The 25,747-nt window shown below is 42.2% G+C and overlaps 1 protein-coding gene, 1 long non-coding RNA gene and 1 pseudogene across 3 annotated transcripts in view; 1 reads left to right on the top strand and 2 right to left on the bottom strand.

The window, feature by feature from the left end:
• Positions 1–377: 377 nt before the first annotated feature.
• On the bottom strand, positions 378–17,187 carry NARS1 (asparaginyl-tRNA synthetase 1). Of its 2 annotated transcripts, none has more exons than XM_028102958.2 (15): positions 17,087–17,187; positions 15,954–16,036; positions 13,614–13,679; positions 13,420–13,512; positions 13,244–13,333; positions 11,627–11,705; positions 10,667–10,737; positions 8,596–8,682; positions 7,196–7,417; positions 6,889–7,088; positions 6,339–6,474; positions 5,545–5,658; positions 2,439–2,570; positions 2,001–2,132; positions 378–1,476 (listed from the first exon to the last, which is right to left on the bottom strand). In XM_028102958.2, exons 1-15 carry the CDS (start codon positions 17,127–17,129, stop codon positions 1,345–1,347), a joined length of 1,680 nt encoding a protein of 559 aa, XP_027958759.1. In that variant the 5' UTR covers positions 17,130–17,187; the 3' UTR covers positions 378–1,344. The 2 variants fall into 2 exon arrangements, with proteins under 2 accessions (XP_027958759.1, XP_027958760.1); XM_028102959.1 differs by having other exon boundaries at positions 15,954–16,033.
• Positions 2,577–5,534, bottom strand: LOC114208865 (adenylate kinase isoenzyme 6 pseudogene; annotated as a pseudogene).
• A 2,569-nt stretch (positions 17,188–19,756) lies between the features above and the next one.
• Positions 19,757–25,747, top strand: part of LOC148162253 (uncharacterized) — a 48,999-nt gene continuing 43,008 nt past the window's right edge. Inside the window, exon 1 of the long non-coding RNA XR_015767051.1 lies at positions 19,757–19,965. This is a non-coding gene — a long non-coding RNA (uncharacterized LOC148162253). The remainder of the gene's footprint in view (positions 19,966–25,747) is intronic.

Below are 25,747 nucleotides of genomic sequence, written 5' to 3'. Positions count from 1 at the left end.
TGATCAAATAAACTGCCTGGATGAATCCAATTAGAGCTCATTCACATCCTTACAAGTATTTTTTATTTTAAAGATACAGGCCAAATATACTAGAAATGCCCCATTTCCATCTGTCATTTCACATAATTAAAAAACAGGATATAATCTAATGTGTCCAAAAATAACACGAAGATTATAAAACATGACTAGAACCTACACCTAATTTTTAAAAACTGTTCCTTTTCATTACCATGTGTTTTTAGTAATACCTACTGAATTTAGTAATATCTAACTTCACATATATACATCATGAAAAATAAAAAGACTAAAAAAGTGCAAAACACACGAACCAATGTAAGACTGAGGTGTTCAGCTTTAGAAAAATTAAAGCCAGCAAATAGTTTTTATGGGTCCATTTATTGATTGCTGGGAATACAGCCCACTGAGAATACATGACATGCATTTTGGGAGAGAAATTAACCAAATCTGAAATGAGGCCATTCAATAAGCCTTCTAGGAGTTAATAAGGTAGCAGATTAGATCTAAAGTCACAGTGTGGGAAGAGTCAAACGGCAACTTACAGTTGTCATTAAGATTCCAGCTGCAAATTCTTTTGGAACTTATTTATTCTTAATTACTTAGAAACTACCAGGAAAGACAGAAAATCACTCTGCCTCTTTAGCTTAAACTAATGCAAGGAACAAAAAAAAAAAAAAAAAAAGAATTTGCTATTATTTCAAATCGTTTAACGCAAAATTCCCATTTCTTAAAGATTTCTCCACATCAATTCGTATGCTTTAGAATTATAAGTAGCTCTACAGAATTAGAAAAGATTAATGACCAATGCAAAACTGTTTTCGTTTGATTCCAGTATCTATCAATGAATTACACTGTTCTAATACTAGCAGATTTTTACACCACATTGTCAATTTTCCCCCAAGATGTTTGTTCTAACTCGCCTATACAATAAAATGATACAAAGTAAAGAATTCCAGTTACACTTAAAGGGACGGAAAGATTAAGTTACTGGAATGTCTTAGATCATAATTAAAATCTGTTTAATTATATATGTGGTACATATGATGCAAAAATTATAACCTATAATTGGATAGACTTAGAACTGTAGTGTTACATGCCACATATTTTCCCCAAACTTTGTGATGGATATTGTTTCTTAAAATGGTAACACTGACATCACTTGATATTCACATGATTTGGATTGCTTTTTGTGGGAGAAAAAAGAAATGGCTATACACCAATGGAATAAAAAAGGGAAGATTTTGGCTTTTTGTTTTTGTTTTGTTAAGAGGCAGTCTGTTCCTTTCATAAACTGTGTTCTTTCCTTAATGCTTCTGGAGGAATCAGTTACGGCTTGCAACGCTGGACAAATCGCGGGTATAAGCATACATCTCGGATGTGATATCTATTCAGAATCCAGGTCAAGAATCGTTCCAAGCCCAAGCCATATCCTCCATGAGGACATGTGCCGTATTTTCTCTGTTTAAAAAAAAGAGAGAATAGATGTTTAAAATTTTGTCTAAAATGTTTTTAAGTTTCTACTGTGAAATGAGTTAGCTTAGTGTGGTTAAGAATTCAACCCTTAATCTCGAAGCTTTCATGGACCACGTGTGTAGAAATGATTTGGTATGAAAAATAAACCAGGGATTCAGTGTCACCCGAATTTCAAACTTCTCAACTAAGTCAATGTTGCTGTTTATCAGAGGAAAATGTGAGACAGCACTAGATATTGGTAGGGTCTAACAACAAATTTTTAAAAACTCAGTAGCATTGAGCAAGGCCAGCAGCTGAGTAGTTTTTCAAATGAAGTCAACATATTATTAGACAAAGACAAAACTAGCAATAGTTATATGCCACATTATAACCATGAAACTGAATACAGCTCATTCCCACACCAAAGTACCACACTGAATTCTCTCCTTTTAAAAATTCCAATTTATGCAGAACTATTATAATGAAAACATTTTAAAGAGTGTTAAAAAAACCCACAAAACTGTTTTTACCTGATCTGTGTACCAGTAATAAGGAGTGGGGTCAATTCCTTCCCTTTTATAACCTGCCAGTATTTCCTCACTATCCCAGATACGCATTGAGCCTCCCACAATCTCACCAACATTGGGCATCAACACGTCAACCTATAAAAACAAGTAAATAAAATGCAGTTACTACCAGGCTATAGTTTCAAGGAAAATCACAATTAAACTCATAACTGAAACTCATAAACACATCACATTAAACTATGGTCATGTAATATTCAAATATTCAAATCCTATAATTTAACAAGGTATGTTAAGCCCAATCAGAGGACAAAAGCCACTTCTTTAAATACTGCCATGCTAGATGTATAATGAAATATTTGCCATGACTCTATTTTATTACAGTGGCAGTCCCCACCCCCTTAGAAAGCAAAATTACTAATACTATTTGAATCACAAACTGACAGATTCTGTAAGGCGGGAATCCTCAGGACATCGCTGCATATAGAAGGACTTGATCTCTACAGGAAATCGACATAGCAAGATGGGCTCATTAATGGTGTCCGTCATCAGTCTCTCAGGAGCTTCTGGGATATCCTGAGGTTAAACAAGACTTCATTAACATTTACAACTTGAAAGGCATTAAGACAAAAGCAGCTCTCACCCACCAGCAGCCCTTCCTCTTATTAATGTAGCATAGCAGAGAATACACACCCATCCACAACCCATACACATGGGTGGAAGCAACAATTTCTTCCAAAAACAATAAAGATATTTTTAAAACTCACACTCAGTTATTAAACCAATTGCAAAAAGATCCGCTTCCTTCTACAGTATAACTCAAGCGCCATGCTGCTTGAGGAATCAAATAACCCCCCGCAAAAAAAACCCCAAAACAAAAAGCAAACCACTCAAAGCTATTATTCACTGGGACTAGATACTGGTAGTTATTTTTTTCAGTGGCCAGTTTTATCTAGCTCTGAAGCAAACGTAGTCCACTTAGTCCCATAAGGCATAAGATAATCAGTGAATGCTCCAGAACATCATCGGTCTATGCACAGAATGTGTTATTAGTAACACCAATCTTTAAACTTTCTTGTTATCTGTACTTCTTTCCTGTTATAGTAAATCTATATGGCTTCAATAGGAAGTAAGACAGAGTCATAAGACAAATAACCAGTGTGAAATTTCTAAGTGTAACCATACCTGGAATACTTAGCCAAGAAATGTTAGATGATGATGAACCAAGTTAATCTGCTTCTCCCTCAAAACATCCTTCAGTAAACCACACATAAACTCAAGTTAAAACTGAAAACTCTTGTCCCAGTACAAACTGACTGAGGCAACTCAACAAGACTCATTGATTTGTTTAATGTAAGAACCAAAATGGAGCTTAGCAATCACCCGGCACAGCTGTCATCAAGCCCCAGTCCCTGGAGGCCTGTGGGAGATGAGTGGGATAGTTCTGGCCTCTCAACTTTTATCTGCTTTACATACTAGAGTAAGATTTAACTGGGGAGAAACAGCCTCACTGCACATTCCAAGAAGTCGGAAGACCGTTTACTCTGGTGTCCTCATGTGCATGGGATGCCATCAGTGTACAATAAATGTTGACAAGCATCAAGGGCTTCCTAAGCCGTGGACCCTGCCAAGAATTTAGCTTTGCGTCCTCACAAGTTTGCAAAGCAGATGTGACTTCCAAGGAACAGAGGGTGGGGTCGCTGGCCATCTGTCATACAACAGTAAAGACACAGCTGGGAGCTAAGCCACCTAGGGGGGCTTCTTACTCCAAAGACTGGGCTCTTTCCACTCCATCATACTACTTTGCTAAGTTTTAGGTAATAACACTTCTGAAATTTTTTTTTTTTTTATCCTTAGTCTTAAGTTTTATTTTAAGGGATCATCTTCATTTTCTTTTGTAACCAGCTTAGAAGATAGCCACCCATTTGGTCAGATTTATTTATTCTTCAGCAGTTGAAGCATTTAAGATGACAGTTTTTACTCTAAATCCTTAATGATATTGTATATACTATACTTGAGAATGTTTTGCTTTCTCGTGGAGAAAAAAAGCCCAAATATAAACCTTTAGATTATCCATCTACTAGTCCTGCAGCACAATCTTAATAAGAAAGTTTTACTGACAACTGGACAATTTATTCATTATGGCAGGGATATAACAAACAGTGGTTGTAAAGTGGCCAGTCTTGTAAGTCAGGAGCTATGATCCTTAATCCACTTCAATATCTGATTGATATTATCCTCTAGATCTTCTGGTTTATTGCTGGGTAGTTGATGTACTATTTCTTCCTTGTAGGATGCTAATGCTTCTTCATAAAGAACTTGAAAAATTTCACACTGAATATTGTCTTTTAGTTTCTTTTCATTATAACCCCTTGTTTCAAGTCTTTTGTACAATACACTGTTATCTGCTTGCAGCACAAAAACTATATGAAACCAGCGTTCAGGAAAGAAATCACAACCATGGTAATCAACAATAACTCCACCTTTGCTCATTTGGTTTCCTAATTCATCAACTACTCTGTCTTCACCTAAAATGGGGCATTCATACTCTTCATCATAGCCATCATACAACTGCCCTTCTCGAGCTAAATCACCCACATTAATGTATTTCAGTCCTGATCTTGATTCAAGTTCTTTGCCTAGCGTGGTTTTTCCAACCCCTGGTGTACCCGTGAGCAGGATGTTCGGAAGCAACATGGTCCTCACCGCGCTGGCTCCGGGCGTCTAGGCCAACATTTCTTAAATTTTTAATACAAAATTTTGTTATTATACATCACCAACTGAATTCATGAAATGGTGAATGATTTATATAGGTCTAATGTACTGTTTGTTCTCTCTGTAAATTCCTTCTAAAAATAAAACAAAACTCAAGTTAGCGGTAGTTGCTCCTATTTTATCTATAAAATGGATTTGCAAATACTAAGTGAGAAATGGTTAAATGCACACAGAAGAGGGCTTAACAGTGCCAACAATCTACACGTCCGATACATCTGCTCTGTGTATCCGGGACACCAGACCACCTGCCCCAGCCAGGCCAAAACCTCTCTTGGTTTTGCGTTTTAACCAACAGTCATTTTCTCCTTTGACTCTTCTCCACGTGAAGGAGTTTTAATATACTCCTTTAGGGGAGGCAGCCTTTTTGAAAGAGCCAGATACTTTCTCCAGGCAAATAAAATGAATATATACATATCAACATTTTGCATGAAACTGTAAAGTGTACAGCTTTTTGAAGCATCCTGCCAGCCTAGAGAGTTACCACTAGAGTAGCTCACAAGCATGGACTGACCATGGAAGAAGAGGAAAGAGGTACAAGATGAGCTATGCAGGCTGCCATGATGCTAATTGTGACTGAACACTACAGAAAGGTACTGTTCTAAGGCTGACTCTACATCTGTTGACTCAGTGAATCCTCAGACAACCCTAAGGAGGAGCTTCTGTTGTTACCATTTATTTGACAAAGAGCAGCTGCCTCCTGCATTACTGGTTCATTAACCGGAGTAGCAATCTACTTACGCGCCATGCCACCCTGGCAACAGCAAGCAACGCATACCTCTCCAAATTCATAGAAAGTTCCATCTTCTTTCTTTATATTGTGTTCTTTCAGCCACACAATAGCATCTGAATAGTTCATCCGCTTAAAAGGCCGTTTGGGAGGCTTGAAGTTCTACAAGAGAAAGAAAAAATAGAGTGTATATAAAGAAACCATAACACTAAAATTTCCATTTTAAGAAAAACTATTTGTCATTAATGTAAAATGTTATTCCTGACTAGAAAACCAAAGACATTCCTAAAAATGGAAAATATACATGACCTCCTCCTATATAAGATATTATAAAATTATCGGCAATGACTAGTATCAAATTTTACTCTTAAAAATAATTAAGTACAGAAATGAGTGAAGGTGGTCAAAAGGTACAAACTTCCAGTTTTAAAATAGTCCGTCCTGAGGATGTAATGTGCAGCACCGTATACATATATATAGAGTCAGCTAACAATACTCTCTAAATTTGAAAGTTGCTAACAGAGTAGATCTTAGAAGGTTGCATCCTAAGAAAGAACAAATTTTACCAATGTCTAGTAATGGACTTACGATAATCATTTCATAATATATACAACTATCAAATCATTATGCTGTATACCTGAAATGAATATAATGTTATATATCAATTTTATCTAAAAACACATAAATGTTATATATATAAATGATATATATATTATATATATATATCACTTATTTCAAAGCTCACTAAGCCATTAAATCTACAAAAACTGAGGGTGAAGACATCATTACCTTCCCCCCCCCAAAAAATCATGACTTTGCATTTGCATAAACAGCACACCTACCGGGTTGAGGTCACGCACTATGCTCGCTGCAGGTGATTTCAAGACTCTATCTACCACGTCACAAACCAAGTCCTCCAATCGGTTCAGGAGCTCCTCAAAGGTCAGGAAAGGACACTCTGCTTCCACGTGAGTGTATCTGAAGAACAAGACATTATCTGGGAGCCGCTCTTCTTTTCCATCAGGTTTCTCTCAAGCATGGATTTTAACATCGCGAAACTGCCCAGAAATGCAAAATTCCAGCACCACTAACCAACTCCCAATCCAGCACATTAGTTTTAGAACCCCTACCTTTCCCCCTTGAATAGTGATTTCCTGTTTATTCCTTAACATGAAAAGGATCAAGGCAAAGTGAAAGAAGAGACCATCGCTAGCTATGGCCTAGGAGGCAAAACTTCATACATGGCTTCCATTAATTTGTTGAACTGCCCTCCACACACCCTCTTATCAAATTTTTTTACATAGTCATCATTTGCCTACATAAAGACTGCTTCTCTAAACATATTTTCTTAAAAATAATGTTTTTAATAAAAATAAAAAGGTAATTCTGTACTCAGCCAGGTGCCTTCGTGTTCTAGATTGTTCTGCCCGGTATGACTGTGCAATACAAAACACATCTCCCAGAGCTGGAATGCAGGTCTCCAGGTACAACTGAGAGGACTGAGTCAAAAATGCCTCTTCCCCAAAATAGTCAAGCTTGAAGAGTGTAGCACCTCCTTCCACTTGAGTTTGCACTAACGTTGGAGGAGTAACCTGTTCAAATGGAAAGGAGGAGTAAATAAAGGCATATTGTGAGTGCCACTATTCAAGTTTAAAAATGGCAGGTGTTTGTTTGCAAAAGATGATGAACACACTCTTACTTCATAGTACCCCCTATCAAAGAAGTGATCTCGAAAGCACCGGGTGACCACTGAACGTGCTTTCAGGATCTTGGACATGTTTTCTCCCCGAATCATCATGTGTCGGTTGTTGAGCTGGACGTCCACGTCAGACTCCTCGTTAATCAAGTTATCAGCTCCTCCAGCAGGGGCCAGCCCGATCAGTTCCCAGAAGTCACAGCTCAGCTCATGGCCACCCGGAGCCTCCATTTCAGAAAGGGGGGGTGGGGAGAAAGGAGAAAGAATGAGACAAAAAACTAACATTATTGGAGATTTTCATTTATGTCAAAATTGTTGGTAAGCTATTTTTAGGCCTCATCATTATTAGCCTACCCTTCTAGACACAAAGACCCAATAATCTGATTTTATTTTGATATTTAACATTCCTTTCAGAGGGGAATACACACACGATTTTTAAACAATAGAAAAGCACAAACTAGAAAATAAATGATCTTGCAACTTGGAGTAACTACTAACCACTGTTATCATTTGGTGTATCTTCCTAACCTTTCCCTGATAATTTAAAATAACATTTTATCGACATTGAAAATCTCCTCAAATGCAAAGGTTTTACTAAAAGCTGTTTCTCTTTGGAACAGATATATGATAGAAATTCAAATTCTCCCTAATAATTCCATTAAAAGCGATTCATTTTAGAAGCCACACATCAGAGAACATACAAGATCTTGGTGCCAAGCCCTGGATAGCAAGTAACATGTCATGACAAATCCGTTTTGCAAATCACATTACATCAGTGAACTTGAATCAGATATTATGCTTAATGTAGGTTCTTTAACATGAACTCTGGGAGACCCTCTGATTATTTCTAGTCTATTAAGGCAGACTCTAGGGGCTCCCTCTGGTGGTTAATAGGTCACATTTGTTTGTTTTCTTTCCAAGACAACAAATAAAACCACAGTAATTATTTGAAAAGTAATTACGAACAAGTAACTCTTATGTGCCTGTTGGTTGGCGAAGAAACAACTCTCTGAATATCAGAATTATATTTAACTTTTTCTAAAAGAGACTTCCAAATTCTATTCAGAAAGTTTCAGATTTAGATTACTGTTCTCTCCTGAATTTTTTTGGGTAGACTGTTTTTATTTCTACCTGGCTGAAAATTATTCATGCATCCACAGCAAAGTGACTATACTATGGCCCATCAAGATTATTTAGGAATTCTATAAGGTTGGAAATCCCTGAGTTTGTTGTATCATATGAGTCGTACAGTATACTTATTTCACTGGAAAAGGAAAAGGCATCCTAAATTCAGCAAGTACATCACATCTGTGCATTAATTTGCCAAATACCAAAAGTACAAATAAAAACACTGGAGAACAAACAAACATTTACCCACCCAGTACAAAATTCAATCTACTCACCTGTTTGCCCTTTGGAGTCAGATTTAGCATTCCATACACCGCAACACTACTCTCAGTGGCCAAGACGACTCCATTGTAACACTGACACTATAAAAAAATGAAAGTTCAAATTTATTTACATTAAAATGTATGTTCTGATGTACAGAAAGCTACACAGATTACTTACATATAAGTTACCTGGTCTAAAACTAGTAAAATGAGCTGGCCATCAATTTTTTAGTATTCATAAAGAATAGCTATTTTTGTGGGAGGATTCATCTACAGAGAAATGTGTATGTAAATAGATACTTTACATATATACATATGCATAAACAACAGTAGCCCACATCTCCTAAAAATATCTTTTTTTTTTTTAATTTTATTTATTTATTCATGAGAGAGAAAGGGGCAGAGGGAGAAGCAGGCTCCCCAAGGAGCAGGAAGCCCGATGCGGGACTCGATCCCAGGACCCCAGGATCATGACCTGAGCCGAAGGCAGCCGCTTAACCATCTGAGCCACCAGGCACCCTCTTAAAAATATCTGAACAGCACATTTTTTTTTTTTTTAAATTCACACTGTTAAAATAATAAACCGTCTACCCGGAGTATGATCATCAATACTTCCTAAAACCATTAGGATAAAAGTGACAAGTAACTTTATAATGGAGGGATCAGGTTAGCAACACTTTAACCCACTATCATAAAATCATAAAAAAAGACAAGAGGACATTATGTGTCTTTGATGTGAGGCAATGATAAGCGCACAGCCTTGCCCATGAAGTAGTTGTGCCAAAAAAAAAAGGCAAACAAAATGAAAAAAACCCCAAAACCTGAATTTGATAAGCTTGTAAGAAATAGAGGAGAGAAATACGTTAAATGACCCCTGAGAATGCAAGCAGCCAAACCTGGAACAGAGGAGTTCCACTGGACAACCAACCAGGTTTTTTTAAACAAACGGGGTAGAAAAGACAATAGAAAGGGCAAACAGTTACAGACTGAGAGAGATTTCAGAGCCACATCAGCTCAATGCAATACATAGATCTTGTCTGGGTTCTCATTCAAACCAAACAACTGTAAAAAGACATTACGAATCAATTGGGAGAATCTGGGTATTTAGGAGTTGCCTTTGTTTGGGGAGGGTGTGGTTAACATTAGCGTGGTTATATTAAAAATATTTTTTCTTAGAGCTGCATATACAAGTATATTTATATGAAATGATACGATGTCTAGGGGGCAAAAGTGGCGAGCAGTAAACCAGAATTGGCCATATTATTAGCCATTACTTGTTAGAGACTTAATGTTTTCGTCCCTCCAAAATTCCTATGTTGAAATCCTATGCCCCAATTTGCTGGTACGAGGAAGTGGGCCCTTGGACAGGTGAATAGGCTCAGATGAGGGTTTGCTCCCCGTCTCTGCTCTCTGCCACATGAGGATGCCCTAGGAAGCTGGCAGTGTGCAGCCTGGAAGAGGGCCCTCACCAGAACATGACCATGCTGACACCCCGAGCTCGACCTCCAGCCTGTAGAACTGTGAGAGAAATTCCTGTTGTTTATAAGCCACCCAGTCTATGGTATCTTATGACAGCAGCTAAAACTGACCTTACCAAAGTTGGGTGATGAGCACATGAAGTTTCTTTATACAGCTGACCTTGAATAATTCGAGGATTAGGGGTGCTGACGCCCTGCATTGTCTAAAATCCACATATAACTTGATTCTCCCACAACTTAATAACCAGACTACTGTTGGCCAGAAGCCTTGCCAATAACATAAGGTCAATTAACATATATTTTATATGTTATGTGTATTATACTGTATTCTTAAAATAAGCTAGAAAAAAGAAAATGTTATTAAGTCATAAAGAAGAGAAAATTCACTCAGTACTGTAAAAAAAATCCAGACACAAGCAGACCCATACAGTTCAAACCCATGTTGTTCAATGATCAACTGTACTGTTCTATTTTTTATGTGTTGGAAATTTTCTAAGACAGTTTAAAGTAAATATAAAGATCCTAAAATTCCCAAAACTAACAATAAAGGAACTTACTGAAAAAAAAAATCAAGTTTTCAGCTACAAATAAGAAAAAATATTTACCAAATCATCTGAGAAGACACACTGAAGATAGCCTGTACCATCCCGCAACACCAGAAACATTAAATTCTTTCCTAAAAATGAGAAAGAAAAATTTAGCCCGACTGTTCTCAAGGCACTTAAAAGTACTTTCTCATAACTTAATCTTGTAATAGGTAACTCCATGGTTAAATTGTTAAGAATTCAAACCTCCCGCGTGGCTCCCTTTTTCTCAAGTGGCCATCGGAAACATCACTACTCAGTATCTGTAAAGCATTTCACTTTCTTCACTGTACTTCCAAATCCTATGTGAGCCTCATAAGCCACGTGATCAGGGGAAAGCAAGAGCGTCAACAACGTGAGTTGAGCGATTACATCTCACTCACCACTGAATCCTCTGCAGTGCCTAGCACAATACTGTGCGCTCAGCGAGAGGTGCATAAATATTGCTGCACAGAATCACTCTTTTGATTTATGCCCCACCTCTTTTTATAAAGGATGTAATAACTACTTACAACAAAATACACATAATAATAAGAGAAAGCAAAAAGTCAGGACTGGGAGAAGTAGAATGCAAACACACACTCATTATAAAAGCCAACAATACTGCCATAAATTAATTTCGGATTTGGCTCTGCCCTTCCTGTAATACATCCTCTGCTTTTCATTAAATAATTAAATTCAACTAGACAAATATTTACTGGAGATGCCTGCTGATCTCTGTGGTTGGTTACAGTTAGGTAGCATTCAAATAATTTTTAAACCTGTGCTCGCTTCAGCAGCACATATACTAAATAATTTTTAAACCTATAATAGTCATTTAAGAACAAATTTAGGATATAATTCACTATCCTCTCTGGTAAACTAGCATCCCAAACCAAAAATATCCCCCACCTAAGTAAATGTTTTTATGTTCTTCTTCATCTAGACCAGGGATGTTTAAAATTAAAAAGAGAGAAAAGAAAAGCTATACCATTTATTTACCTTGTCTACGCAGTCTGTGGACCCAGCCAAACACCTTTACTCTTTGGCCTCTGTATCCTTTTAGTGCATGAATCTTCACCTGTGAAATGGAAATCAGTAACATTTGACCAATCATGTAATTTATCACATATCAACTTCTCCACTAATACTAGATGGGTGGCAGTAAAGTGTTAAAATTTCACAAATGATGCAAAATGACAGTCATTCTACAACAAACGTTCACCATATTGGAGAGATTAAAAAAAAATCCAAGTCTTCTTTCTCTTAGTGCAAAAACTGACACTGAGCACCATCTGGAATTTTATTTTTTTTATTTACTTTATTTTTTGTAAAGATTTTATTTATTTGACAGAGAGAGACACAGCGAGAGAGGGAACACAAGCAGGGGGAGTGGGAGAGGGAGAAGCAGGCTTCCTGCTGAGCAGGGAGCCCGATGCGGGGCTCGATCCCAGGACCCTAGGATCATGACCTGAGCTGAAGGCAGACGCTTAACGACTGAGCCACCCAGGTGCCCACCATCTGGAATTTTAGATACTGCTACATAAAATCAATGAATAAATGAATTCCTAAGAGCAACAACAGGAGTGTGCACAGAGACCTTCCTGCCCTCACAGTCCCTCCCGACACCACAAGGTAGAAGCTAACCAAGGCTAGCTATTGGTTTGGAGGAGGAAGCACAGAGGAGAGGAGTACAGGAAGCGGGGGGGGGTGAAGGTAGCCAAGACAGCTTCATCACTAAGGACACAGGAAAAAGACAATGATCCATGAGCAGTAAGAACTATCTGAAATCTAAGCATGTCTGCTCATAGCCCAACATCTGTTCTAGAAAAAATACAGAGAATCCAGTTCATAAAATCACAGAACACTTTATCTATTTAAAAAAATCGGGCACCTGGGCGGCTCAGTTGGTTAAGCAACTGCCTTCGGCTCAGGTCATGATCCTGGAGTCCCGGGATCGAGTCCCGCATCGGGCTTCCTGCTCAGCGGGGAGTCTGCTTCTCCCTCTGACCCTCTTCCCTCTCATGCTCTCTATCTCTCATTCTCTCTCTCTCAAATAAATAAATAAAATCTTTAAAAAAAAAAAAATCATGAAGGGGCGCCTGGGTGGCTCAGTCGTTAAGCGACTGCCTTCGGCTCAGGTCATGATCCCAGGGCCCTGGGATCGAGCCCCACATCGGGCTCCCTGCTCAGCGGGAAGCCTGCTTCTCTCCCTCCCACTCCCCCTGCTTATGTTCCCTCTCTCGCTGTGTCTCTCCCTGTCAAATAAATAAATAAAATCTTTAATAAATAAATAAATAAATAAATCACGAAAATCATGGATTTTGACCTCTTCATTTTATTGTGAGGAAATGGACACGTAGGGAGGGAGGACACTTAGCTAGCTTTCAGGTGGGATGGGAATCATTCAACACCTAATTACTAAACTTTATAATAAAATGAACCCCCAAAGAACCAGCCTCATAACTCTAAAATGTTATTTTCTCTCTATCCCTTCTAAAAGGAAAGGAAGGGCAAACGGTGTCAAGGAGTAAACCAGGCAGCCCGGCCCTCGGACATAGAACTGACAGTCTGCCGAGGGGCGGCCGCGATATTTGGGACAGTATGTGTCACACTCACACATTTTGGCTCTGGGAGACTTGGATCGTTTTTAATGGTAATCTTCTTTGCTTCTTCCAGGTTCTTTTCTCTCCGCAAATTGTCTTCTGCCTAATTTTAACAATAAAGCAGTTTGTTAACATGGTTTCTAGTATTCTAACTTAAAAAATGTTCACAGCAGCAAAATCATTGCTCACCTCTTTTTTTTCCCGGGATTCACTCTTCATTTGTTCCCTATGCCACATTTTTTTAATGTTCTTCATCTGTGATTTAGAAATAACATCCCACCTCTAGAGAAAAAAACAAATATTTAATTTTTTCAAGAACCTCTATGTTCGGATGAAAATTTATTTACAAAATGTAATTCGGTAGAGTTTTTGGTTCATCCTACCTCATTTTCTTTTTGTGAATCTATGTAAATGGTGGGAAACGGTTCTTTTCCTACTGTCATCAAAGCCTTGGGCGGGCAGGGAGAAAAAGAAAATTTAACATTGTATCATATTTGAAATCAAAATCACATCCTAACTATGAGGTAACTTCAACCATCTAGAACGTCATCAAGAGCCAAGAAGAAAAGCATACAGACCCCAATAGCCAAAAGTGAACGTTGAAAGGATGACTGGTTGGATGTACTAAGAACACTTTGCTTAAAGTAGAAGCCCTCGGGTCCTTTCACAAACAGTTATAGCAAGTGGGGCTACACAATACAGTTGATCCCTGAACTCGGGTTTAAACTGCGTGGATCCACTTATAGGTAGATTTTTCTCCACAGATACAGTACAGTGCTGTAAATACATTTTTCTCCTCCTTATGATTTTAACATTTGCTGTTTTCTAGTTTACTTTTTTGTAAAAATACAGTATAGAATACATATAACATTCAGAATGTGTTGACTATTTATGTTACTGGCTTCTGGTCAACTGTAGGCTATTGGTAATTAAGTTTTGAGGAAGTCAAAAGCTGTATGCAGATTTTTGACTTGGCAGGGGTCGGCGCCCCTAACCCTGTGCTGTTCAAGGGTCAACTGTATACAGTTTCCCAGTACAAGTAGACTAGAAGCAACATATTTTAAGTGGCTGTGGGAACCAGTAGGAAGTATACTGAGAACAACAGAAGAGAGACAGTTGACAGTAGAAGTCAACTGCAGATCACACCTAAATGGTTAATCTTCACTAAGAAATCAAGGAAGTTGTTTCCGAAACTCTTTCAGAAAGAAAAACAACAGTTAAGAACATAAAAGGCTACATTTCATTTAATCTGAAAAATTCCTGTATGTAGAACACCTCTTCATAAATACGAGGACATGTCAGGTGTTGCTTTGCCATTTATATCTTATAGTTTGTATTACTTGATTAAGTCAGCCAAGAAATGTAACAAATTACTCTCCAACTGTAGGATCTGAAGCTTACGGAAACTAAAGGTCTAATTTCCAAACGTGGAAAATACTTTTCATCTTCTTTTAACACTAACCCCAACTCAATGATCACTGCAGAGAAGGGGACCTGGATCTTTTAAAAACATCTAAGAGGGGCGCCTGGGTGGTTCAGTCATTAAGCGTCTGCCTTTGGCTCGGGTCATGGTCCCAGGGTCCTGGGATCAAGCCCCGCATCGGGCTCCCTGCTCCATGCGGAGCCTGCTTCTCCCTCTGCCACTCCCCCTACTTGTTCCCTCTCTCTGTGTCTCTCTGTCAAATAAATAAAATCTTAAAAAAAAATTAAAAAATAAAAATAAAAACATCTAAGAGAGTTCTTCTTTTTAATAATTATACTTGGTAGAGATGTTTATAAATCATTAGGAATTTGCTACCTGACACTCTCTATTGATCCCTCCTTTTTTATCACTGAAATTGAAAGTTACAAGCCAAACTGTAATTCCCCAAATCAGAACGGCACTCTTTTGCTAATAGTGACATTTTGCAAACATTCACCTAAATGTCAGTTTTGGGGAGCCATAGGAATCACCTCAACAACTGGAAATGAGAGAAAGATTTCCTTCTAAAAATTAAAAGGTAAGACTCAGCTTCCTCCAGTCCCACTAAGTTCATGCCCAGATTTCTTCTCCCTTTTTTTTAAAAAGATTTTATTTATTTACTTGACAGAGAGAGAGAGAGCACAAGCAGGGGAGCGGCAGAGGGAGAGGGAGAAGCAGGCTCCCCGCTGAGCAGGGAGCCCAAACACGAGGGGCTCGATCCCAGGACCCTGGGATCATGACCTGAGCTGAAGGCAGATGCTTAACCGACTGAGCCAGCCAGGCGCCCCTGCCCAGATTTCTTCTAAATGGATTCCTAAGAGGACTCTTGGTGAATTTACCACTAGAATCCAGATGTGATCCTGAGCCTTGAGATTGAAAGACCTAATTTACATCAGTACACTAAGAACGGACCCATTTCTCAGAGCAGACACTCAGTAACTCCTGAGTCTGGAGCTTGAAGACAGAATGCTAATTTTACCAACGTACTATTATTTCTCAGGATCTAAAATCCTCAAGTGAGTTTAGCATATTCTCTCTCAGCATGATAAGGAAGAAAAGACGACAACTTTTAAAAATGTTCAAATTTAAGTTTAGACTTGTTCAACACTTAGAGATACACAGCTGTATACATTCCTCATTTTCTTTTCTGAAAATTCTCTTCAAAATCTAGTGCCTGAAATAAAGTTATTGATGAGTCACACGTTAAGAGACATGAGTCATTAACAAATGTAGTCATTTTCCGAACGAGAAGAGACACTACCTTTAGGCCTGTTTTAAAAGGTTTCTCCTTGGTTCCATCACCTGTAGCATCATTTCCCTCTCGATCGGAGACATAGAGCTCTGCTGTTTTACAAGAGGAGAGTAAGTTACTCATTTGGCCACTAATTATTAGTCACTTCATACTGCAACTATTTGATCCAGTCTTCATTTTTGTAAACAGAACAAGCCATCTGATTAGTAAAAATTACCACAGTCCAAAAGAAATTATGTCATGATTACTTTCCCACGCCTATTTCAGTGACATCTACCACATAAAAACAGACTAGTTACAAATCTGGCTTTTCAAAATGCACTTTGATGATTTTAATTTGTGATACTGCTTCTAGCTACGTGATAAAGGCTCTGAAGGTGGCCAGACCAGACTGGAATCTTGGATGTTGTACCTTAAAAGCCAGGGTGACCCTCGGGAATTCACTTAACCTTTCTGAGCTTATTTGTCTACAAAATGAGGGGAAAAAAGCAATACCCATCTTGAACGGCTGTACTGAGGATGAAATAAAGTAACACATACAAATCAGATAGCCCAGTGAGAGTGCACCGATGTCAAATAAATACCAGTTCCTTCCGATCTTTAAAGGAAATGAAGCTCTGACCTTAACGAATTGCAGAAGGCCTTACAACTAATTGTGAACACCGACATCAATCGTGGTCCCTTTTTCCCTTTTTCTATTGCACCATACGGTCTCCCTGGAAATCTCAATATAAATGAGGATGTGTGAAAACGAATTAGAATTCACGAGTCCTTTCCGGACGATCACTTTGAAGAGCTTACATATTTGGGGGCTACTCTGACGTCTCATAGTGCCTCGCGGTGGCTAAGTCTCAGCTGAATCACCAGATTGTTCGCAGTGGGGCAGGGCGAGGAGCAACCACCATCCCAGTCCCCGGACATAGGGGGGCCCCGAGGGGAGACCAGCCCCACCCAGCGAGTCGGGGCCCAGCCGGGGCCCAGCAGGGGTCCAGGCCCAGGCCCCTCCCCCCACTCCTAGCTTTTACGTACAGACAGAGGTGGACCGCCCGCTGGAAGCCAAGCCACCGGCCGCAGCTCGGTTCCTGCCCCACGTAGGGGCACCGCCCCACTTACACAACCCGGGGTCTCCGGGCTTCACTCACCTAGTACCATCCCCGCGGTCGTCCCAGTCACCTCCAAGGACATCGTCTCCAAGACTCTGCCGCCTTGCACCCCAACGTGCACCGGCGGCTTCCTCGACTAGGACGTTGCATCAGAACGTCATGCATAGGTCGCCCCAGTGAGTCACCCGAGCGTCGCGGCGCCATTGGTTACAGGAGGATTACAGTAAGTGGGCGGGCGTCACTGCTGCAGCCATCTTTGAGCCGGACAGAGGCAACTTCCGGGTCCGCCGCCCCGCCCCCAAGCGCTCGGGCTTTCCCGGCCCGGGCTCCCCGGGACTCCCTGGCCGCCTAGACCCGAAAGGGGCTGTTGTCTTCTCTGCTTTCGGTCCTCACCTCCCTACTTTTCCCTGCTGAGTCGTCCAGTTCCGCCCTCCGCTGTAGGTGCGCTGGGGCCCTTTTGGAATCGAGACCAAAAATTTCGTTCCTTATCCTCAAATGTTGGAATGCTTGTGGAATTAATGTCATCATCAAATGTATTGAGCACCAGCCACGGGGGTGGGGGGGGAGGAGTGTTAGGGGCATAAGAATAGTCCTGTCTCACGTACATTGCCTGTTGTGAAATATCAAGGCCATTTAACTTTGTAACTTAAATGGATGAGGAGCAGTACTTCTGTTTTTATGATTTGGATTATTGGAATTTTTATTTAAAGTTACAAGGATCGCTATTAGGGAGGCCATAATAATGTTGTGGAAAGAACTAGGGCTTCAAACCCGGTTGGAATTCTGGTTCCGCCTTTTACTAACTGTGCTTTGGGATAGATTACTTAACCTAAGCTTCAATTTCCCTATTTATGAAGGATGATGTAAATTCACTGTCCAGCACATTAAATAGATACTAAATAAAAGGTAGCTAACATTATCATTTTCCGTTGAGTGGAATACCAGAGTTTGTCCTTGAGTCAAAGGAAAACTTATATGTGTTATGAAAGAGACTAAAAATAACTCCATGAAGTTACTCCTATGTAAGGTTCAGACTCTGGAGAATATGAACCAAATACTTTCTTCCAGAGTATTTCACCCAATTTGATGGACTTCCCCTTTTTCCTCTTTGCTAACTTTTCATGCTTTCTCGCACACATAATCGTTATCTGTTACTGCAAAGCAAATACCCCAAACTTTGGAGCTTAAGACAACGAACATTCATTACTTCAGTTTCTGAAAGTGAGGAATCCAGGGGTGGCTTCGTTGGGGATTCGGTCTCAGGGTCTCCTGAATCAAGCTGTGGGCAGGGGCTACAGTCTTCTGAAGCTTGGCTAGGTGAGGATTTGCTACCAGCTTCACTCATAGGGCTGGCAAAAGGCCTAGGTTCTTTGTGGGGCAGGCTCCCCACAGCGCTTCTAATGACGGGATAGCTGACATCTCTCAAAGCAAGTGATCAGAGAGAAAGAAAGCTGTATTAGTTACCTATTGTATAATAGATGACCCCCAAACTTCAAGCAATATTTGGCTTCTCATGTTGTCCGTGGACCAGGAATCTGGGGACTCTGGCTCTGGGTCTCTCAAAAGGCTGCTATCCAGGTGTCAGCCGGGACTGCAGGCATCATACTTTTAAGATTCTTAAGTCTCACCTGGGATGGATCCTCTATCACGCTCTCTCAGCTGAGTGTTGGCCTCAGTTCTTCGCCACGTGGGCCTCTCCATCAGGCAGCTAGCTTCATCAGAGCAAGCAAACAAGATGGAGGCCACAGTCATTTGTAGCCTACTCTCAGAAGTGACATCCCTAACTTTCACCATATTCTGCTTATTTGAATCCCATCACCCGGTCCAGCCTACACTCAAAGAAAGGGTTTTACACCAGGGCATGACTATTAGGAGGGGAGGTCGAGGTGGCCATCGTAGAAAGCTGCCTTCCACTTCGACCAACACCCAAGGTGCAGTTCCTCTTGTAACCCGATTAGTGAAGTAACATTTCATCATTTCTACTTATTCTATTGGTCACACAGACCAACCCTAGCACAACACGGGAGAGGGCTACACAAGGGGGTGAATACCAGGAGGTGGAGCTCAGTGGGAACCATCTTAGGGGCTGCCTGCCACAGGCCAGCTGCATGAATTTCTCCTCTTCACCCTGCCCTGGGCTCCCGGAGGCTGACTAATGGGGACCGCATCAACGTGCTGTCTCTGGTCAGATACAGCTAGCGGGGAGCACAGGCAGGAGAGCAAGAGGGAGGATGGTAAGACTGGGGTATTTATTCGCCCAGCTCCCTTGCCGCAAGCTGGCTGCATCTGGCTCCAGTCAGATGGCACTAAGAAACTGTCATTGGACTGCCCTTCATGCCCTGTTTGGCCGACAGTCTCATTTAGTCCAACCTCCCTCCAGAAGCAGAACTTTCCTTGCAGTATCACTGAAAGGGTCACTTCCAAGAACAAACGGAATGAGTGAAATGAAATGAAAATGAATGGCATTGCTCTTCGGTCTCCTCATCCGACTCTGGCCAGCTGGGGGCGCCCCCTTCTCGTGGTCCTCGACTGCCCGTCTCTGCGCCCACTCAGGGATGTCCCAGTCTGGGGTGACACCCATTTCTCTCCAGGCACCAGACGCGAGTCGCTAGCCCCAGAGTGTAATGGCCCTCAGGGGCCACCGTAGCGGACTGCCTGTTTGAGCTCAGGGCGCGCGCCGCCGGCGCCGCCATGCTGTCTCCCGCCATTTTTGCCTCTCGCTCACCTGGTCCCGCCTTGCGGCTCCACCCATCACCTCCAGGTACGGGAGGAAGCTCTCGGGCTCGCTCCTGTCGCGGGACCGCTGCCTTCCGGGCACCATTAAGGAGCAAACCCACAAATGTCTATAGTGTTCTCTCGTGCACCTAGCGATTTGCTCCTCCGAAGAGTCTCCGGAGAGAGAAGAGGCAAACATCACTGTAAGCACCCCTGAGGCTCCTTTACTCATCCCCACGCCGGGAACTGGGGCCGGGTGGGGGGAGGGGAGGCCCAGGGTTCTGGTAATTAGCGAGTCGTCCAGCAATCCAAAAATCTCAGTCCTGTTTAAAACTGGCTTGAAACTGCAAGCAAAAAGTGGGAGTTATTACGATGAAACTCTTCAGTTTAAGGAATTGTAAACGTAACTTTCCTTTTCATTGTAAAGTTTAAGCACTCAGGTTTGCTCGTTAATTTCAGTGATTTCCAGGGTCCTTCATGTTTGTGAACTGCTCATTTATAAGCACCGAATCTATAGTCTGTTCCTTAAAAAAGAAAAAAAAGTGAAGTCATTATAAAGTCCTGCTAGAAGCTTCCCTTGTAAGGAGGTGAATAATGACAACTCTGTAGCTGGGACTCTAAAGCCAGCTACATACGTAGGCTACCAGACTCTTCTGCTCTGCTTTTGTGACTCTGACCAGGTTCCTTCACCTCCATGAGCCACAGATTTTTCCACTGTAAAATGATAATCTTCTGGAAAGGTTGTTGTGAGGTTGATACGAGATCAAGTATATATGCCTAGTATATACTTGGCATCCAGTAAGCCTTCTGAGTTAGGGTAGAAATGGTGTTAATAATCATTGTTAATCTCTTGTTTCATGATTCTACGTGAATCAAATCTTCAAGCCTTGGACCAAACTGCTGAGGGTTGCTGCTAGACCTGCCCCATTTCCACCTTCACCCACTCCCTCTTCACTTCCTGAAAATCTCAGGAATTCAGGATTCAGCATGTCTCAAAATCTGCAGGTCCTTCTCACTGCCCCACCTCTCAGCAAATGATCTGTTTCTTGCTTCAAGCTGTTGAATAGGAGCTCCCTGCTTGTCCTTTACTGCCCTCAAACTTCCTATTCAACACCTATGCTTTCCTTCTAGGACAATGCACGTAGTATCCTCTCTCCTGACAGCTCCTCTGGGGTCTCCTGGATCTCCACAGCTCCCCAAGCTAATCTCCATTCCAACCCAGGAGAACACTTAAAAAAATAGACCCAACCATTTCATTTTCCAGTTGGCAACCTCCCATGATTTCCTTTTGCTCTCAGGATCCACCCCAATGCCCATACAGACTCACCAGGCTGGAATAGCCTTTAAGAAAGGTGAAGACGGGGCGCCTGGGTGGCTCAGTCGTTAAGCGTCTGCCTTCGGCTCAGGTCATGATCCCAGGGTCCTGGGATCGAGCCCCGCATCGGGCTCCCTACTCCGCGGGAAGCCTGCTTCTCCGTCTCCACCTCCCCCTACTTGTGTTCCCTCTCGCTGTCTCTCTCTCTCTCTGTCAAATAAATAAATAAAATCTTAAAAAAAAAAAAAGGTGAAGACAGTAAAATGGAGAAGAAGCTGGGTACACAAGCTGAATTGTGTTCTCTGAAACAATGAGGAAGAACTAACCTCTAGGTTAGTTTGAAGAACAATTACTATTTCAGTTTGGCAGGAGCTGGGGCCCTAGTGAGTCTCCATGGAGTCTCAGGCCCAGCTGATGATTTCTTAGTTTATCAGGGTTTTTTGTTTTGTTTTGTTTTGTTTTGTTTTGTTTTCTGTAGGAGCAGGTCGTGAAAGTATTTTCATGCCAAGCCACAAAATCCTGAGAAATATCCAACTCTTACACAAATCCAGTCAATTTAAAAAAAGCTCTTCTGGGTCCACATTTATTCAAGATGTTTGCTGTGATGAAATCTTGATGCAAGTTTTCCAGAAACTTGAACCAAAATTCTCCCTTTAAAAATAGTCCATTGTGTTACCTTTAGTAAACTCTTCAATAAGCATAAATGTTTGTGTTGATCACATAGAATTTAAATAAGGAAGCTGAAGGTAGGTGGGAGTCCCAAAGCTGATGGTAACTGGAACCCTCCTACAGGATTTCCATAGACTGGCTTATTCATTACACAGTTTAGCTAAGCAGAACCATTTTATAATGAAACTGCAAGATGATTCCCAGTCAGCAAATCGACCTGAGACAGAGCAGGGACTCCTGTTTGGCCTCTTGTCAACTTCTATGGTGTAGAGAGCACAAGAGCCTGATTCAGTATCCTGGTTCTTTGGGGACCACAAAGGGACCCCAGGGGATCTTTCACCTGCTCTGGGAGAGGGTCTAGGACCCACTGGAGCAGCTGGACACAATCCCTTTGTGGCTGCTTCAACGTCCCTGGGCTAAGTAAGTCTGCCTCCAGTGTCCTGGGATTTCTACTACTCTTATTCAGGCAGTGCTTTTCCCTCTTCCCTTCCTTCCCAGTTTCCTTCCCTTCTCCTTTAACCTCCCTCTTCTTTTCCAGGCTCCTTCTCCTCCTCCTTATACTCTGGGTGGGGCCCCTACCAGACAGCTACAGCTTAGCTCCTCTCAGCCTGTGAGAGCTTGCTCCCTCTGGCCTGTAACTAACCAGCAGAGGTGGGAGAGGCCTGCCTCACACCGTGCAGACCTTGGTTGAACTGTTTCCCCCTGATGGGGACTAGTGACCATGGTGGAGGTATACTTACAATAGCCACAGGAAACTTTATGTTTTCTCTTTATCCTTCTCTTGTTCCCTGGCTCTGAGTTGCCTGAATAGACACCCAAGAAAAAGGAGGGTTGAAATGACCACCCCCTGCCCTGCCCCGCTCTGGCCTAATCCACCCTGTTGGGCAGTAGACAGACTGCCTCCCTCCACCGGCCCCTGCTTGGTTTCTTTCTTCTCTCTCTCCAGTTCCTTCTTCCAGCTCCCTCCACCCACTGCCCCTTTCAACCTGGAGACTCCCTGTCTTGTTACCCTCTTTAAAACTCCTGGGTGCTTCTCAATCCTTTGTCTGCATCTGTGGGGAGAGGAGAGGGTGGGCTTTTTTGTTGCCTCTCCAGTCAAGAATTTGTCACCAGGTTAGATTTCATTGTCCTGTGAAGACCCCCTAAATAGTACACGGGCACAGGCTCTCTCTGACCCTAAAATCTCTGTTTTCTCTCTTTCTGCCTGTCTGGTTAGCCACCTTATTAATTATTTTTCAGCCCAAAGGAAGTTCAGGTTAAGATTGAGCAGGACATGGACTTGGTGTGAGATTGAGGAAATTGAGGAGGTTGCTGGGACACATATTTCAGAACTGCTGGACCCCCTCCATTCTCCGTACTTGCTTGTCTCTCTCTTCTGCACAGACTTTACTCCCATAGTAACCGGGACTGGGCATGTATCCCTAAGATGCTGGATCCTGGAAGCCCCACCCAGCTTCTTTTATAGTAGCACACCAGATTTATTTGTAAATATGGGAAATGCTCAGAGGATTCCAAAAGACTTCCTCTTGGGTTGTATTCTTAATAATTGGACCAATTCAAATTAGATGCCTTGAAAAAAAAAGAAATTAGTTTTCTTTTGTAGCTCAGCCTGGCCCCGGTACGCGTTGGGTGATCAAAAGAAATGGCCACCAAATGGGTCCCTTAACTTTAATTCTGTTTTACAGTTGCATCTGTTTGGTAAATGGTCTCAAAAGTGGGGAGAGATCCTTTACATACAGGCCTTTACAAAACTGTACCAAGACCCAGGTGGGCAGGACTCCTGTGGCATATGTGTGGCCTCCATCTCTACCCCACCTCCAAAGGATTCAGAGCCAGATTTGCTCATGGATCTTCTTGTCCAGCCACTGCCAAACTGTCTCCATTCAGAATCTCCTTTTCAGGTCCCAGCTGGCTTCCCTCATCTGCTCCAACACTCCCTTCAGCCCCTAAGCCCCCACCTTACCCTAGTCAGGCTCCTGAAGCACCAGAACCCCCCCAAACTGGAGCCCCCAGCACTGTCCCCAATGGGATCCCAGCCAGGCTCCAAGCTAGTTCCCTCCTCTACCTCACCGCCACGCCAGGGTCTCTTGCCCCTGCAGGAGGTGGTTAATGAGAATGGGGCAAGTACTAGAGTATGTGTCCCTTTCTCTGTGAGACACCTAGGGATATGCAAAGAAAGGTTGGGTAGATTTTCAGAAAATCGGGATAAGTTTAGGGATGAGTTTGTCAGACTAGGGCTGATGTTCTCACTGACCTGGCGGGACGTCAGTGTCCTATTGACCAAACTAGAATGAGGCATAGTATCGCTTGTTTGTCCAAAGGGATTAAAAGGTGTATGATAAAACTTGCAAATGATGAGGACAAGGTTAGAGAGATTACTCATGGGAAGGATGAGAACCTGGCGGTCTCTGAGCTGGGTAACAGAGACATTGAGAAAGGACGCTGACCCAGAGCCAGAGCGCACAGAACGAAGGGTATTGCTGTGTGTTTATTACACAGTTGGCTCCAAATGTTAGGAGAAAAGTACAAAAGTGGGAGGCTGGCCCTTGGGCTCCACTGTCAAGCTTGGTGGAGGAGGCCTTCAAGGTCTATAATAACAGAGGCAGAATCTGGTTGGGGTACCCCACAGAATGGTTCTTGGTCCCAAAACACCCCATTTCCAGAGCCAGTACATCTCATATGAACCCAGTCCTCCGCATCTCCCCAGCACCCGTTAACCTGACCACCACAAAATGTTTTAATTCATCAGCCCTGACCTGGTAAACCAGTGTTACTTACCCACACGTAACACCTCTTGTGCTCCTTGCAGGACCCCCATCTGTAACCAGACTACAAGAGGAACCTGCCCACCAAAGGGTGTAGTTAACCCCATGCTGGATCCCTGTTTCCCCTTATGTGCACTATGACCAGCTGCAGTGCGCACACGCCATGAGATCTGGAAGATAAGGCCATGGTGGCGTAGTTACCCGGCCTGTTACGCAGGGTCACAGGTGTCCTGGACTGCCAACACTGAAAACCAGAGAGACAACTGCAAGTATTCCTTGTGGCTGCCCCCTAACACCCACCCTACCCAGGACTTTTATGTCTAGCTAAGGGAGTAATGTTCCTGGAAAGGGTAGATGGGAAGAGGATAGTGGTTCAGTCCCCTGATACTAACCGTACTAGAGGTGATTGGACTGTGGAGTATACTGCAACCCCCACCCCGGCCCAGAGGATATTAAAGTATTCTCCAATAACCCCAGAGCACTCAGCTATCACCGTGAAGGTCCAGATGAGCAGTGTGTCTGCCGATTGCCAGGATGGTTACCTTGGTTGGTTCCTTGGTGGGACTGGCTGGGTAATTAATTTACAACAGTGCTGTCAGGTACTGTGTCCACGGTGGTGGCTGAAACAGGACAGGGTTTTAAACTCATACAAAAATCATTAGATTCTCTGGCTTCTGTGGTCGGTCTTAGATCACCGGTTAGCCTTGGATTAGTTACCAGCTGAACAAGGAGGAATAGGTGCTATTGCAAATACATCTTGTGGCTTCAGGAATGTTTCTGGAGAGGTGGAACCAAAGGCTGACATCGCCCTCCAACAGGCTACAAAATTTTAGCAACCCCATTGCCCAAACCCCCTGGGACTCCACTAGAGGGTACCTACCAAATGGTACTTGGTTCTTGCCTTTCCTTGGACCCTTAGTGGCCATTTTATTGCTGTTACTTTTTGGGCCCTGGTTTTTTTAAGCTTCTGGAAAAGTCTGTGTCTTCCAGGCTTCAATAATTCCAAGTCGAGCTCATGGTGGTGCTAGGATTCCAACCTACACCATTACAGGAGGATCCCAGTTCTTATAAATCATTAGAACAGTCAGTGAGACCCCTCCAGGGTGGGGAAGGAACAGGAGCCCCCACTCATCAGGAAGCAGGTTCTGAAGATGAGACAGAGGATGGGCTGGACTGGGGTCCCCTCAACCCTGACCACAAAATTCAGTGTTCCTTGACCACCTCCATAAGGGGAAA

This window comes from Eumetopias jubatus, unplaced genomic scaffold (assembly GCF_037043125.1).
Source record: "Eumetopias jubatus isolate StellerSeaLion01/CBP00866 unplaced genomic scaffold, mEumJub1_p1.0 scaffold_16, whole genome shotgun sequence".
Classification (NCBI taxonomy): domain Eukaryota; kingdom Metazoa; phylum Chordata; class Mammalia; order Carnivora; family Otariidae; genus Eumetopias; species Eumetopias jubatus.
Note: the sequence above shows the minus strand (reverse complement) of the source record. Positions and strands in the feature narration are given on the sequence as shown.